General features: G+C 42.4%; 1 protein-coding gene across 12 annotated transcripts in view; it reads left to right on the top strand.

Moving 5' to 3' along the window:
* The window catches only part of ARHGEF28 (Rho guanine nucleotide exchange factor 28), a 312,161-nt gene that overhangs the window by 16,663 nt on the left and 280,072 nt on the right, over positions 1–15,426 (top strand). Inside the window, exon 1 of one of the 12 annotated variants that reach the window (XM_082457063.1) lies at positions 2,654–2,726. The exons of 9 other annotated variants lie outside the window; for them this stretch is intronic. In XM_082457063.1, the coding sequence (XP_082313189.1) occupies positions 2,714–2,726 (13 nt within the window). In that variant the 5' untranslated portion in view covers positions 2,654–2,713. Of the gene's footprint in view, positions 1–2,653; positions 2,727–15,426 lie in introns of those variants that run through there. 2 more of the 12 variants (XM_082457052.1, XM_082457054.1) reach the window with 2 other exon arrangements.

The following is a 15,426-nucleotide window of genomic DNA, read 5'->3' as shown; positions in this document are numbered from 1 at the left end:
AATTTTTAGGTTGCTTCTTTTTTTTTTTGGCCATGCCGTGTGGCATGCGGGATGTTAGTTCCCCGACCAGGCATTGAACCCGTGCCCCCTGCAGTGGAAGCGTGGAGTCTTATTAACTACTGGACTGCCAGGGAAGTCCCCCTAGTGAACTCATTTGAAACCTGAGGAGTTGGGCCAACCCCTTCTCCATGGTACATCCTAACTCTCGAGTTCTGTGTTTCTCTGGAGGTAAGGATGGTGTCTTGAGCCTCCCTTGGATTACTAGCCAATGTTTGGTTTTCAGAGCACTTTCAGACACTTGACTGGCAACGTCTGAACTGTTCAGGAAGGTGGGTTTGAAGAAGCTACTTCAGGGTTGCATCTTTACAGGGAGAAATGGTTGCTTATACCCTGAGATTTCCCTGTGATGGCAGCTCATGTTATTGTTGTCTGAATACTTCACGAGCAGTGAGGTGGACTCAGCCAGTAATAATCTAGTAATTATTTTTAATTGAATTCAAAGATGACTGAAAATAGATATTAATTTCATTTTAGCAGATGGACTTTATGTCCCTAACTCCATTGAGGCTGGGTGGAGAATATGCACTGAAATTCATGGCTTTTTTTTTTTTTTTTTTTTAAAGTTTATTTATTTTTATTTATTTATTTTTGGCTGCATTGGGTCTTCGTTGCTCCGCGCGGGCTTTCTCTAGTTGCAGCGAGCGGGGGCTACTCTTCATTGCGGTGCGCGGTCTCCTCATTGCGGTGGCTTCTCTTGTTGCAGAGCACGGGCTGTAGGCACGCAGGCTTCAGTAGTTGTGGCATGCGGGCTCAGTAGTTGTGGTGCATGGGCTTAGTTGCTCCGCGGCATGTGGGATCTTCCCGGACCAGGGCTTGAACCCGTGTCCCCTGTATTGGCAGGCGGATTCTTAACCACTGCGCCACCAGGAAAGTCCCAATGGCATTTTTGATAAATGCCAATTTTTAGCTAAAATAACACTTATAATGGTTCTTTCTTTTTCTCCCCTCTCCTTCCCCACCTCGCTCCACTTTGTTTTCAACTTGTAAAATTGAACAAGTGAAATCCTCCTTTTTTTTCAAAAGGTATAGCAAATTTCTAAAACCTCTAGTATTTAATGTAGCTCCTGACTAGTAATATTAAAGAACGTAAACTTGTGCTCATAAAAAGGTGGCATTTTAAGGCATGACACCTCAAGATAAAGATATCTTATTGTACTGGTGTTTGGGATTCTACTTGCTGGGTGTAGGGGCTCTAAACCTTTATCCAGGAGTTCTTTCCAAAGCTTTTCTACCTCAGGGGGTTTGAGAGTTCTGTTAGAGTTTTGAGCCGTCATTGAGTTGAGTTTGGCTAGTAATTGCTAAGAGGCAGGCCTGTATGGGTGCTGAAGGCATAGAGAGAAGAGGCTTAGAAGCAGCTTTTCAGGAAATCTCAGCGCTGCCAAATCAGAAGCCATGAAAGCACATGCGTATGTTGTGATGTGGAGGTGGTGAGGGCAGGGTGCTCTGAGCAGCCTGGCAGCCGTGCCTGGTATAATGGGAATCAAAGTATTGCCTGGTCTTTATGTTACTGTTGTTGTTGTTGTTGTTTGGTATAGTTTCCTAAGCATAATCTATATTGTAAATATGTGTCAGCTTCAGTGATGTTATAAAAACAGAAGTGAATTTAAGAAATAGATATTTTAATGAAAATCTGTGTACTTAGTTCATAAATATAATTGGAGTATCAGGTGTCATAACTCAGCTAGAAACTCCTGCACTTGCCTTGAAACGCTTATTGAACTTAAATAATTGTTGCTAATTTAAAAAAAACCCTTTCAAATTTGGGCTTATGATAACTATTTGGTGGGGAGCAGGGGATAAACTTGGATATTATCAAACAGTAATGTCTATTTTGTATTTCAATTTATTTTGGCAATAGTCTTGTAATGAGTTTACATTTTAAATTTGTATGGAAAAACCCAGCCATATATATATATATTTTTTTTTTTTTTCCAACTACAGACACTTGAGAATGGAAGCAATTTTACAGAATCCTGAATGTTTTTGTTTTTTTTTTTGAATTTTTTTTTTTTTTTGAATGTTTGATCAAGGCTTTGGTGTCTGCTTAAGTTAAGCGCGAACTGATTCTAATGTTTCTGTTGTTGGCGGACAGCTCTCCAGTCCAGGACTAAAGACTCCATAACTTGAATTACGTCCACGGCCACCAGTTTGGCTAAAACTAAACTAGGGAAGGCAAACAGTAGTTCCTTATCTTGCCTTAGTGGCATTAAAGAATACTGTTGTGAATACATTGAGTACATGCTTGTTTTTATTCTTGGGCACAGGATCATTTGAACAGCTTAGTACTTAAAAAATAAAATCCTTTGTTGCCACAATTGAATATCATTAAGTTTATGGAGCATTTAAAGTCGCATAGCGCTTAAAAGATACTAATCAAATGAATCACCACCTCATGTGTTGTTTTGACAGGAAATGTATCACGTCTCAATAATTTCCTTAAAATATTTTCCTGCCAGGTGCCTGTTTTCTTCTGTTAACTTATTCCCATAGAATTCCAAATATGTGGTTGATTTCCCTACTGATACTTTCATAGTTTCTTTTCCTTTTTTTCCTTCTTTAGAGTAGCTGCTGCACTTTTGTTTGTATTGAATTTAAGGCTTATTACAAGGAAGAGGGAACGAGTAGCTTTTTTGAAGACTGATGTCCAGCCAGGATGACTCTGTCTGGTGAGAAGATCTGCTTGTCTCCAGCGTGTAAAATTTAGCTAAGTAGGTGTTAAGACGTGTCTGTTGACAGACCTGGCCTAAGGCCAGACGTGCATGAAATATTGTTCAGTCATCTATGGAGAGATTAGAGGGAGTTTTTATTTTCTGTGTACATATGCAGTTGAACACAATTTTTTACAATGACCTTGAGTTACCTTGAAATAAAACAGGGAAATAAAATATTGGGCTCTGTTATAAGCAAGGTGCTATACAAAGCCATATGAGAGATGTGGAAAGTTTGCTGCAGCCCCTGATGAGAGGTGTGTCATGCAGGCTCTCCTTACAGGGCAGCGTGTGCAGCGGCTCTAGGGGAGGTATGGGCTTAGTGCTCTGAGATGCTCAGTGCTGGGGCCTCTGGCAGGGAGGAAGAGCCAATGAAACACCCTTCCTTGACCTGTAGCATCTTCCGGTGGAAGTAGGTGCAGAAATCTCCTTTTTCTACATTAAGAAATTACATGGATGTGTGCAAAGAAGAATTTTTAAGTCAGTAACTTGTGCAGCTGTTGAACATTCATGTGTTTACCTTTGGATATTTGAGTCAGTATATTCCTGATTAGTAAAAATGTGTATGTATCAATAAAATCATAACTAAACTTACATGCATTCTGTCACATAATAAAAACACTTTTATAAATTGTATTTTTATCAGTGAGATACCAGACACAGCATTTTATTTTATAGTCTGCCTTATTTTTTGTGTGATTTTGTGATTTACTGCTTGCTTTCTTTGGTAGGATAAGTTTATGGTTTAAATCCTTTATTTTTCTTTCTTGGATACAGAATTATTGCATTTTTTTTTTAACATCTTTATTGGAGTATAATTGCTTTACAATGTTGTGTTAGTTTCTGCTTTATAACAAAGTGAATCAGCTACACATATACATATATCCCCATATCTCCTCCCTCTTGCATCTCTCTCCCACCCTCCCTATCCCACCCCTCTAGATGGTCACAAAGCACTGAGCTGATCTCCCTGCGCTATGTGGCTGCTTCCCACTAGCTATCTATTTTACATTTGGTAGTATATATAAGTCCATAAGAATTATTGCATTTTAAGTATAAGTATACAGTAGGTAACTTCTTTTAAGTAAAAAGACAGTGGTTTCTTCCACCAGAAGTCTTCCCTTTCTTGTGATGTGGGATTACATGAGATAGTGAGTCTTAACGTCACTAGACATTAAAAGCATGTAAGTTTATAGTGTATCCCATGTAACTTAGAAGACTGTGAGTAGATTTGAAGAAGGCACGCCTGTCGTGATTATCACTTATGCAATCACAGACAGACCTTATGACACGTTAGTATAAGTTTTTTTTTTTAATTAATTAATTAATTTATATTTATTTTTGGCTGTGTTGGGTCTTCGTTTCTGTGCGAGGGCTTTCTCCAGTTGCGGCGAGCGGGGGCCACTTTTCATCACGGTGCGCGGGCCTCTCACCGTCGCGACCTCTCCCGTTGCAGAGCACAGGCTCCAGACGCGCAGGCTCAGTAGTTGTGGCTCACGGGCTTAGTCGCTCCGCGGCATGTGGGATCTTCCCAGACCAGGGCTCGAACCCATGTCCCCTGCATTGGCAGGCAGATTCTTAACCACTGGACCACCAGGGAAGCCCTAGTATAAGCTTTTAACTATGATAAGGAAGTTAGTTTTTCACATTTGTACTCTTTTATTTAGGAATGACAAATTTGTATAGAAAAAGAATAACATTTATTGGTAAACCAATCTGTTTCAGAAATGTTAACAATAAATGTCCCATTTTTGTCATGCATAGATACAAGTGTCAAAACCACTATATGATTAAGGTGAGATGCACATATGGTGAATAGCAGTCTTGAAAATGGCAAGTCTTGGACACTAGTACTACGGTATGCAAGGTGACAGGAGCGGGGTGAGGTGGGCCTGGGCTCCTGCCCCTCATCTCAGCTCTTCCTCGCATTCTTCTCTGCATTCCTCTTTAAGGGATCAGGCAGGCACCTAGCCACAAGCCCATAAGCAAGACTCATATCCCTGTCCTCAGTTTCCTCATCTGTTGCCTTCTGTGACTCTCTGAGCAATATATAAACAGTTACATGTACAATATGAAAATCCCCTAAGAAAGTTAAGCAGCCTTATTAAGTATATTTCACATGCCTTGTGTCAGAATGCCACTCACCCATCAGTTTGAAAGAGTTTTGATATTTATGGTGCCAAAGAGGTCAAAGCAGAACTTTCTTCTGCACTACTAACATTAGAAAAAAGTTTTAAGAAACTGTTCTGTCAGCTAGTTAAGAATTTATTAACAGGCCACTTTTGCATAAAATGCAGGTGTTCTCACTTAGTCTGAAAATTAAACTTGAGATTGGGAGTGCAAACCTAGTTGAACTTTAGTAGAGTGTTTTGCACTTCTAGGTCCCCCCTCTGTGAATGGGGATGATACCAGCCCTCTAGATAAAGCTGAGGAGTTTGCCAATCAGATGAAATTGTAGATGGAAATACTTGGCAAGTTTAAATAACATATAAATACAAAACCTAAAGAATGACAGTTCTGTTTGTGAAAAATTATTTATGGCATAACTCTGTGAATATACACGTGGAAAAGCAGTGAATGTGATCAGCTGGTACGATACCAGTCCTGGGTCTTTTTGTCTGCATTCAGTGACATGGGAGGAAGATGTGGAGACAACTCAAAGTAGGGGAGGAAAGTCTCAAAGAGGCCTGTTGTGTAAGAAAAGGGGCTGATGAGTGGCATGTTCTAGCAGGAATCCCTGCTTCTGTACTAGAGGTTGCAAAAAGTAAAACACAATCAAAACCCCCTCAAAACCCAGTGTTTTTCTTCTCTTCTGTTGTTTAGCCAGAGTATAAAGCCACTTGAGCAGAAGCGTTAAGTGAGGCATTTCATGAGACCACAATCCCCCTTTCAGAAAAGATATATTGCCACCAAGAGAGGTTTTGTGAGTACTTCTCTCATATGTTGGTGGGAGTATGTACACTTAAATGATTTGTAAATGTTTGCCTTACTCTTTCATTAGCCCCAAGCATTAGTCTCTTCTAATCCTTCAAAGCCAATGACGAAAAGACCCTTCACTCTTGGGTTGGTGGTCATAATAAAAAGGCAACCACAGGGTCAAGAATGTTTTTTGCTCATCTCATCTGGCTTTGGAGTCATTCAATTGTAAAATTGTGTTACTGTTGTCAATTGAGTCTCCATACTAGAAATGATTTGGGCTAAGTATACACTGATTATCCCAGAGTCTTGAGTTGGGCCACCTCCCTGGGAATGAACTGGCTGTTTAACACAGTTGGGAAAAAAACCAAAAAACCTCACTTCTGGATCTTGGGGTGGGGGTGGGAGAGGGTACATAGTGTTCCTACTGCAAAAGATGAACTAATTAATAATAATTAGCTAAGCATGTGATTGTCATAGGCCATAGATAGAACCACTGTGTTTTTTGTCTTCGTACAGTTGGAGGAATGAAGCTTATGAGGTTTATCCAACCATCCATGCGGCCCCTGTAGCATTTGAGGGCCTTGTTACAGGGAGAATGGGGTGAGATTTTCATCAGCTATAGAAAGACCTCTTTGTGTCATTTGGTTTGGAGTTCCATAATGAAGGTGATGATAACCGTTTGTTAATTGCTTTCCCTTTGCTCAGCACTCTGCTTGGAGCCTTGTGCCTCTTATCTTTATCTCCTACAACAACCTCTTCTGTTTTACAGATAAGGGAACTAAGGAGATATGGGAGGTTAAACAACCTGCTCTAGGTCCAGCAGTTTGTTTATTGATCCTTCCTAGTCTGTGGGACTCCTTTCTCTCTTTACTTTCCCGTGGTGTCTCTCAGGAGGCTTAGAGGGGAAAGCCAGCTCGTCCACATGTAAAAGAGACCAGGAGAGCTTATACTCTATTCAACTGATCCAAAAAAATGTTCACTCCCTCTGCATTTTCAGATTTGTCTTCATAGTGAAACTAAGTATCTCATCTTTCCCATTTGTCACAATTCAGGTAAGACACTTGTCAGTGGTAGAGGATCTGATTTATACACCTTGTCATCTTAAATCTTTCCAGGATGAAAAACAGAAGTTAAAAATTGTTTTTCCATAGAATCTAATATGCTATCTGGTGGGTCAATTATGACCTCTAAGTTCATGGCTGTTTCTTAGGGAGAAGGCTCCAGACTAGGCACAATATCCTAGACCCAGAGTTCTGACCTCTCAATACCTGTGGTTTGTTCCCAGAATTTTTATGCATTCCAGCAGCCTGTTGGCATTTTAAATGTGTTTCATTTTGAACTTGAAGTTGACTTCTGATTTCATCACTCCCAAGGATTTATCTGTTTGCTTTTGTTCCACTCGCTACCACTCTGCACTTGTTCCTTGTTGGCCTTGATTCTGTCCCCTTGGCCCTTTTCGGTTTCAGTGGCATCTCGAGGATGGGCAGTGGTCATCCCTGCCCCCCTCTGCTGCTGCCCGGCCAGGATGCTGACAATAAAGGAGTAGTTTTTCTGCAGAAATTGACTTTAGTCAGTCTGGTTTTGCTATCACCATGCGCTAGCAGGTATGAACAATATCTGTTAATGTTACTTCTTGCCCACAGAATCCTTCTGTTGGTCTAAGCTCTAAATAATTCCTGCAGTCACTGTGGCATTTTAATAATATCTATGAAAGCTTCAAATTAACACATTTAATGACTTAAATGTGTTACAACCTAATAAACGTTGTCTAAGTTATTATACAACTTAATAAACGTTGTATTCAACATGGAGTTGAACTTGGACAACTCCCAGTTATATATTTGGTCCCCAGCACATAGTATACAAGTTGGTTCTGAGAGTAAAATCAAAGATTTGGCATTGTTCAAGCTTGCTTTGGGTTCAGTTTGTGTATCCGATCTCTGTAGTACTATTTAACAGTACATTTAAACAGTCGATTTGAAATCAACAATGATAGGAGAGGGATGGTAAAAAAACAAAACTGGGGTTACTTTAATTCTGTCACTCTATGTGACCCCTTGGAGTTCTTTATTTACTTATTTATTTATTTTTGGCTGTGTTGGGTCTTCGTTTCTGTGCGAGGGCTTTCTCTAGTTGCGGCAAGCGGGGGCCGCTCTTCATTGCGGTGCACGGGCCTCTCACTATTGCGGCCTCTCTTGTTGCGGAGCACAGGCTCCAGTCGCGCAGGCTCAGTAGTTGTGGCTCACGGGCCTAGTTGCTCCGCGGCATGTGGGATCTTCCCAGACCAGGGCTCGAACCCGTGTCCCCTGCATTGGCAGGCAGATTCTCAACCACTGCACCACCAGGGAAGCCCCCCTTTGGAGTTCTTGTGTTTAAAATGTAAAGCAGTGAAGCAGAGTGAGTGTTGAGTCTTAATGTTGTTTCATAAGTGAATATTTTATATTTGAAATATTTTATTTTATTGAATTTGAATATCTTCCAAGTTGAAATTTGTTTCGGAACTAAAAGACAAATGAACAAAAGTTGTATGACTGGCACAGTTTAGTAGTTGTTTTCATTGTATCTCTGGAAGACATTTAAGCGTTTTATTGACATTTGCATTATTTTTTTTTTTACTGGCATGATTATATATTTGTAGTTCAATAAGATAATTATTTTCAGTGCATTTCCTGCCATTATTATGCCTTAAAAAAAACTATTACTGAAAATTTTGTCATGTAGAGGAGGGCGATATATATATATATTTTTTGCTGCACTGCGCAGCATGCGGGATCTTAGTTCCCCGACCAGGGATCAAACCCAGGCCCCCTGAAGTGGAAGCACGGAGTCCAAACCACTGGACTGCCGGGGAAGTCTCAAGGCGGGGGATGTGAAATGACCTGCTTTAGGTATCAAATTCACTAGGAATGCCACTGCTAGGATCACCCTAAATGTTGCTCTTGTATCTTCCCACTATGCATTATCTGCTAAGTTAGTGGGAATCGAGGCTATAGAGAAGCATTTAACTAGCAGACCCTGAGTTAACTTTTGTGGGATTCTTCCTGTGATCTCCACTGTGTGCCCTATGGTTCAGGCCTCTTTTCTCTAGATTACTATAACGGTTTCCTAATTATAATCCCTGTTTCCAGGCTCCCTTTACCTGTCTGCATCCTCCTACCTCCCACTTCACACACCAGTCCTCCACTGCTCTCAGGGTGAAGTTGCTAAAGTACAAACCTGGGCATGTCAATTTTCTGCTCGGAATCCTTCACTAGTGCCTCATAATTTTCACGACCCTTCGTGGTCTGGCTCCCGTATTCCTCTCTGGCCTTCCCTCCTGCCACACAGGTCTCAGGCAGCTCCCTGAACACACCTTGGTTTTCTGCCTTTGCATTTCTCCCTCTGCTCACCATTCCCTTTTCTCTGCACTCCTCTGCTCCCTGCAAAAACCTGGCCGCCTGCCGTTCTTCTTGGAGTCTGGGTCAGTTTCCCCTGTCCTGCGTGCTCTGTAAGGACCTGCATCTACTCTGTCAGAGCACTTATTGCTTGCTGCCTGTCGTCATCACTGGTGTACGTGTTGTCTTTAACTTCCCCTACTAGATCGTAGGCTCCCTCCCGGCACCTAGCTCCGTGTCTGGTGCAAACTGTGTGCTCGCAATAAATACTGCAGGAGTGGATAGACCAACCGCCACAGAATCCAGCCAGCTGAGTTACAGTGTATGCGAAAGGGTCTGTGATCTGGCCAGCATTTTCTAGCTTTGAGTCCCCAATCTAGCTGGTCATTAGAACTACCTGGGGTCGAGGGCGGGGGAGCTTGAAATACAATTTCCTGGGCACTGAGACTGCTGGAATTAGAATCTCTGGCAGGTGGCACCTGGGAATCTGTATTAAACTCCACTGGTATCGATTAGTTTTTGCCTGGGAAACTTTTTATGAAAATCAAGATTAATTATTACTGTTGCTTTCTCTCCGTCCATTAGCTTGCCACTGCACCCAAGAAAGAACTTTTAGTAGTCTTGCAGAATTTCTTCTGTATAAGAAAATAAAATTTGCGTATCCTTCTACAGTTTATAGAGGGCTCCTGTTAACATCTCACATAATCCTCAACAATTCTGGGAGGTAGGAAGGTGGGTCAGATTTTCATTGCAAAATGAGGAAACTAGAGCTCAGAGATGTTAAGCAACTTGCTCAGGGTCATGTTTTTTTTTAAAGATATTTATGTAACTAGGTTGTTAGGGTTCCCAATCGCACTAGCATTTTCAAAATTCAGAAGTGATGGGATTTCTTCTCAGGTTGTTTCCTAAAAAATAGGCAAAGTGAATACACAAGTCCTGCAAAAATAGCAGATCCTGTGGTCTAGAGTCTTGAAAAGAAACTACTCACTACGAAATTTTAATCTCATTTTGATTAATTTTAGTTTTATAAAACTTAAAATGGAGTTGCAGTATCTTTATGTGTGATCCTTCCTTAGGAAACATGGTAATGAATATGAGAAGATGAAGTATTCTAAGTCATTTGGGATATGCTTTTATTACTGATAAAATTTAATGTAGAGGTTAAGAGAGCCATTTTGGACAAAAGTTTTGCTTTAAGTTTTTATAATAGTTTCTACTCCTTTTTAAAAAAAAATTTATTTATTTATTTATTTTTGGCTGTGTTGGGTCTTCGTTTCTGTGCGAGGGCTTTCTCTAGTTGTGGCAAGTGGGGGCCACTCTTCATCACGGTGCGCGGGCCTCTCAATATCGCGGCCTCTCTTGTTGCGGAGCACACGCTCCAGACGCACAGGCTCAGTAGTTGTGGCTCACGGGCCTAGCTGCTCCGCGGCATGTGGGATCTTCCCAGACCAGGGCCCGAACCCATGTCCCCTGCATTGGCAGGCAGATTCTCAACCACTGCGCCACCAGGGAAGCCCCTCTACTCCTTTTTGTTTGCCATTTCCCCCTAAAAAGTCTTGTGAACGTTTGTTTCTCTACTTTTTTTTTCTGAGAAGAGCCTGGAGAGTCTCAGCAGTGTTTTACATTTATGTGATTTTGATTAACTTTACCTCCCTTTTCCCTTCCTCTCCTTCCTCCTGCTGTTTACCACCCCCTGTTGGGACATTGATGTCTGTGGACACCGGGTGTCTACATAAGTACCTCCCTGGCATCTGCATCTTGTTTCTGGTACCATATTTAAGCTCTAGGCAAGGGACAGCTGTTAATGACGTGCTTTGGCACAAATGGCGACATCTCAGTGTGTCTGAAACTGAGCCTGTCACCTCCTACTCCACCCCAAATGACTCCTCCTCCTACCTTAGTTGTTGGTCCCCTCCTTTAGCCCAGAAGTCTGAGAGTCTGTTTTACTTCTCCCTCTTCTTTGCCCCCTAGGGTGACTGGACCTTTTGAACAGGCTTAATTCTGTCCCATCTTCTCCACACTGCTACTGCTGCAGGTCAGACCCTGATCACACCTTATCTGGGATAGTCCTTCACTTCCTGCCTTTGATTTGGCCTCCTGAACATCCACTTTATGCACTGGCACCGGAAAAATTGTTCCCTCCTGAGGTAGAATCTTCAGTAGTTCTCCATTCCTATGTGCAAAAGTTCCAGGTTGTCAACCTACCATTCACGGCTTTCAGGCATTTGACCAGCCTTTGCAGCCTCATCTTGAGTACTACCTCTCCCTCTTCCAGAGCTCCCTGTCTCCAAGCTTGTGCTCCTGTTTGAAAGCTCACTGGACACATCCCACTGACCCTTGCCTCTCTGCCTTGGCTCTGTCATCTCCTGTGCCCCAAACACCCTTCTTTTTGCACCTGGCCCTCATGACCAATATACCTCTCTCCTTTGCCTGGCTAACTAACGCTCTTGAAGATGTCTTTAAAGGTATGATCTCCTTTAGGAAGCATTTTACACCCTCCTCTGTTAGCTAGAATATAGTTGAGGTGACTTTAGAGAGACTTAAACAAGGCAGGAATTTCTCTTACGTACATAAAAGTCTAACTGGAGAGTCGGGTGGCTCCCTCTGTGAGGTTATCCAAGGACCATGTTCCTTCTTTCATGTTGCTCCCCCATCCATAGGGCATTATCTTTATTGGCATGAGTGCAGTTGGCTCACCTCCACATACCTGCATCCAACTGGTAAGAAGCGGGAAAGAGGGTGTGGAGGCCCCACTCCTTCCTCTGAAGGGCCTGACTCAGACCCTGTATACAGGACTCCTGTTCACATCTTGCTAACCAAAACTTCATCGTATGCCCACATTGAACTTCAGGGGAGGCTGGGTAATAGAGTCCTTAGCTCAGCACTGTCAAAGATAATGGGAGCTGCATATGTAACTTAAAATTTTCTAATAACCATATTGAAAAATAGGAAACAAGGGAAATTAACCCAGTACATTTAGCCCAATATATTTAAAATATCATTTCAACATGTAGGATTAGCCACATTTCAAGTGTTTAATAGCCATGTGTAGTAGTGGCTACCATTTTGGGCCGTGTAGCTTTAGCTGGTTGGCCATGTGCACAGCTGAAATCGAAGGATTCTACTACTAAAATGAAGGGGAGAATGGATATCTGGGGTCATCTGGCAGTCTGTCATATCTCTTCCAACCAGTTTCTGCTCTTCTAATTTGATCCTACTACTTGGTATTACCTGTGCCACACTGGGCATATAATCTGTTTTAGTCTATCATTCTCATTGGATTGAGCATTTTAAGGGCAAAGGTTGAGTCATCTTTTCTCTAGATCTTAGTACAATATTTGGCACATTTTAATTACCCAATAAGTGTTAGTTAAGTGAACTAATAAAGTGATTGGGGATTTCATTAAATTTTTCAGTTGTCTTTATTATTATCCTCATTCTTATGGATATTCTTCTTCCTTGTGCATCAAAAGTTATATTGTCCTCAGGGGGGTGAATTTATCTTGATTTTATTGACAAATTTGCTGTGAACTCACATCCAGAGGTGCTTTAGTTTGACATCCACATGCTGATATAATGGCAGGTTCTCTGGTTCCATGAGTAATGTTTTAGAAAATTATGTCCAGAAAACGCCTATTTTCCCTGCAATAGTGAATCTTGCTTTGGTTGAGGGTGCCTCTGCACTGTTAACTGGATGGACCTGTTTGCATGGAACCCCTTACATTGAGAGTTCCTTTTCAGTGCTTGGGGAAATAGACCATTTCCAGGAAATACTATTAAAAACCTACTGCTGCTAGAATACAGAGGCAGGGATGATATTTTACATGTGAAGCACAGTATTACCAGAAGTAAGTCAGTAAAACTTATCAGCGATTCCTAGAATTTTAAAAGAAACATGAATGCAGCTTCTCATTAAATGACGTAGGGGACTGATTGTTCCCTAAACAAGTTCAATTCTAGATCTGACAGGCTGTTCTTCTCTTGCACAGGCCTGCCTTGCATCCCTCACAGTCAGGTGGCTGTAGGAATGCCTTTCCTGGGCTAGCCCTCGATGTGAGGGCCCTTCTTCCTGGAGAACGGAGGGTAGGAGCAAGGGTAAATGCATAGGACTGCATCTTCCCCTCCCACTTCTCATCAACAGCTCCCCTCGCCCCTCACCCCATCTTTCAATGCCCCCTGCAAACAGAAGCTTCTCCCTGTCTCAGGAGTGGCTCTTGGGTTGAATTTTATAGTTTAGTCATCCTCTGGGGGAGAATCTCATTTCAATCAGGCTGTAGCATCTTTCAGGGAAGTAATATTTGTAGCAGTAATAATCACTGCCACCACGACCACGATAATGGCATCATAGTGCGTGCATGTGCCAGGCTGCTAAGGGCTTTATGTGTGTTACTCACTTCTTCTTACAACAATCATATGAAATAGGCATTGTTAGGGTCTCCATTTTATAGATGAGGAAACAGAGGCTTAGACTAAGTGACTTGCCTGGGGTCACAGGCTAATAAGTTGCTAAACTGGATTGACACCCATATCTGAATCTGAATCTTGGGCTTTTAACCAATATATGGTCCTGCCTCCGAAATATCACTTATGTAGCTTTTTTCCTATTTGGTATGTTCTTGGTGGTGGTGGGGCTGGAGAGGGAGAGGGGCCCAGGGGCGCCTGACCCAGAATTGAAGGGATTGAGGAGGGTTTGGATGAGGCTTTTTAGAACCAAGGATGATTTTGTTGGTAGAGCAAGGAAGAGCCAGAAATATCAGACTCTCACTATGAGTGTTGGGAGAGGTTTCATTGCCACCCAGTTTATGATTAAGGAGCTGTTGCTGTAAAGCAGTTCAGCCCTCTTGTTTTCTTGATCAGGAAACTGGAGCTCAGAGACTTGAAATTATCAATGCTTGCCCCTGGGGACGTGTTCCTAGTGAGTAAAATAAAGCCAGGGCAGCATACTTGAACCCGCTCTTCTCAGTGAATTTAATGTATATTTTGTAACCAACTCTTATTTGTTATTTCTATTGGATGTTTCTATTTGTTACCAGTAGAAAAAGTACCTGGAAAATATCAGAAGAGAATGTGTGCTTGCTTGAGGAATAATAGCAGGGTAAAGGAGAAACTGGGACAGAAATTCGTTTCTCAGGGGCACCATGTCTATCACAGTGGGTGGTGGCAGGGAAGGGGGCTGTGGGTCAGCCCCTTGCATCCCCCCTGCAGTAAAGGGAAGGGGACCCAGACTGCGGATGCTGGGCCCTGCTGCAGCCCTCAGACTGCAGCCCTGTTTCTCACGTAAGTTGGGAGAGTCCTGGCTTCCATGGCTCCATGAATGTGGGGCAGGGAGGAGGGTCTAATCCCACAACCAGGGTTATAGCAGGAGGAAGTATGTTTTTGGAATTCTAAATGCGAACTCTGATTGTCCTGTGGAAACATGGGTAAACATGATGCTTAGGACAATACTCACAGGTTAGGGACTTCCCTGATGGTGCAGTGGTTAAGAATCTGCCTGCCAATGCAGGAGACACGGGTTCGAGCCCTGGTCCGGGAAGATCCCACATGCCGCGGAGCAACTAAGCCCGCGTGCCACAACTACTGACCCTGCGCTCTAGAGCCCACAAGCCACAACTACTGAGCCCATGAGCCACAACTACTGAAGCCTGCACGCCTAGAGCCCATGCTCCGCAACAAGAGAGGCCACCGCAATGAGAAGCCTGCGCACCACAACGAAGAGTAGCCCCCGCTCACCCGCACACGGCAACAAAGACCCAACGCAGCCAAAAATAAATAAATAAATAAATTTATGAAAAAAAAAATACTCACGGGTTAGTATTTGAGGTAAAAAGGCTCTTGTGGGCTGGTCTGGATATTTAACCCCCATGGCATGTAGCAGCTGCAAATAACCCATTTACAGGTGTTGGAATCTGGCCCATTCATAACCTGAGAGATGTGTCCTAATTGAAATTACCTGTATATGTAGGTTTCTCATCTATCCAAATGAAAAGCTTGTCTGTATACAGGTTACTTGATAATTAATGCATGGAGGAGTTATTAGACACTGAAATTCTACATCTCAGGGAGACCAAAATACTTTTGATAGACAAATGCTACAATTAGGTCTAATACATTTAGGAGAGTTATAGTGAGAGCATGAATGAGGTAAGATTTCCCAGGAACTCAGCCCTGGCCTGATCATACACGTGGGGCTTTGACAGTCTGCTGAGTTTGGTTGGGCCTGAGAGGGGGATGGAAAATGCTCTTGGTGTTATGGTCCAGGTAATGAGATCAGGACGAGATATACATGGCTCTAATTCCCAGCTCTACCTGTTTTTTTTTTTTTTTTTTTTTTTTTTAAGCTGGTGACTTTGGGCCCTCCGTCCGTT

Source organism: Balaenoptera physalus, assembly GCF_965194825.1.
Source record: "Balaenoptera physalus genome assembly, chromosome: 3".
In the NCBI taxonomy this organism is placed as follows: Eukaryota; Metazoa; Chordata; class Mammalia; order Artiodactyla; family Balaenopteridae; genus Balaenoptera; species Balaenoptera physalus.
Note: the sequence above shows the minus strand (reverse complement) of the source record. Positions and strands in the feature narration are given on the sequence as shown.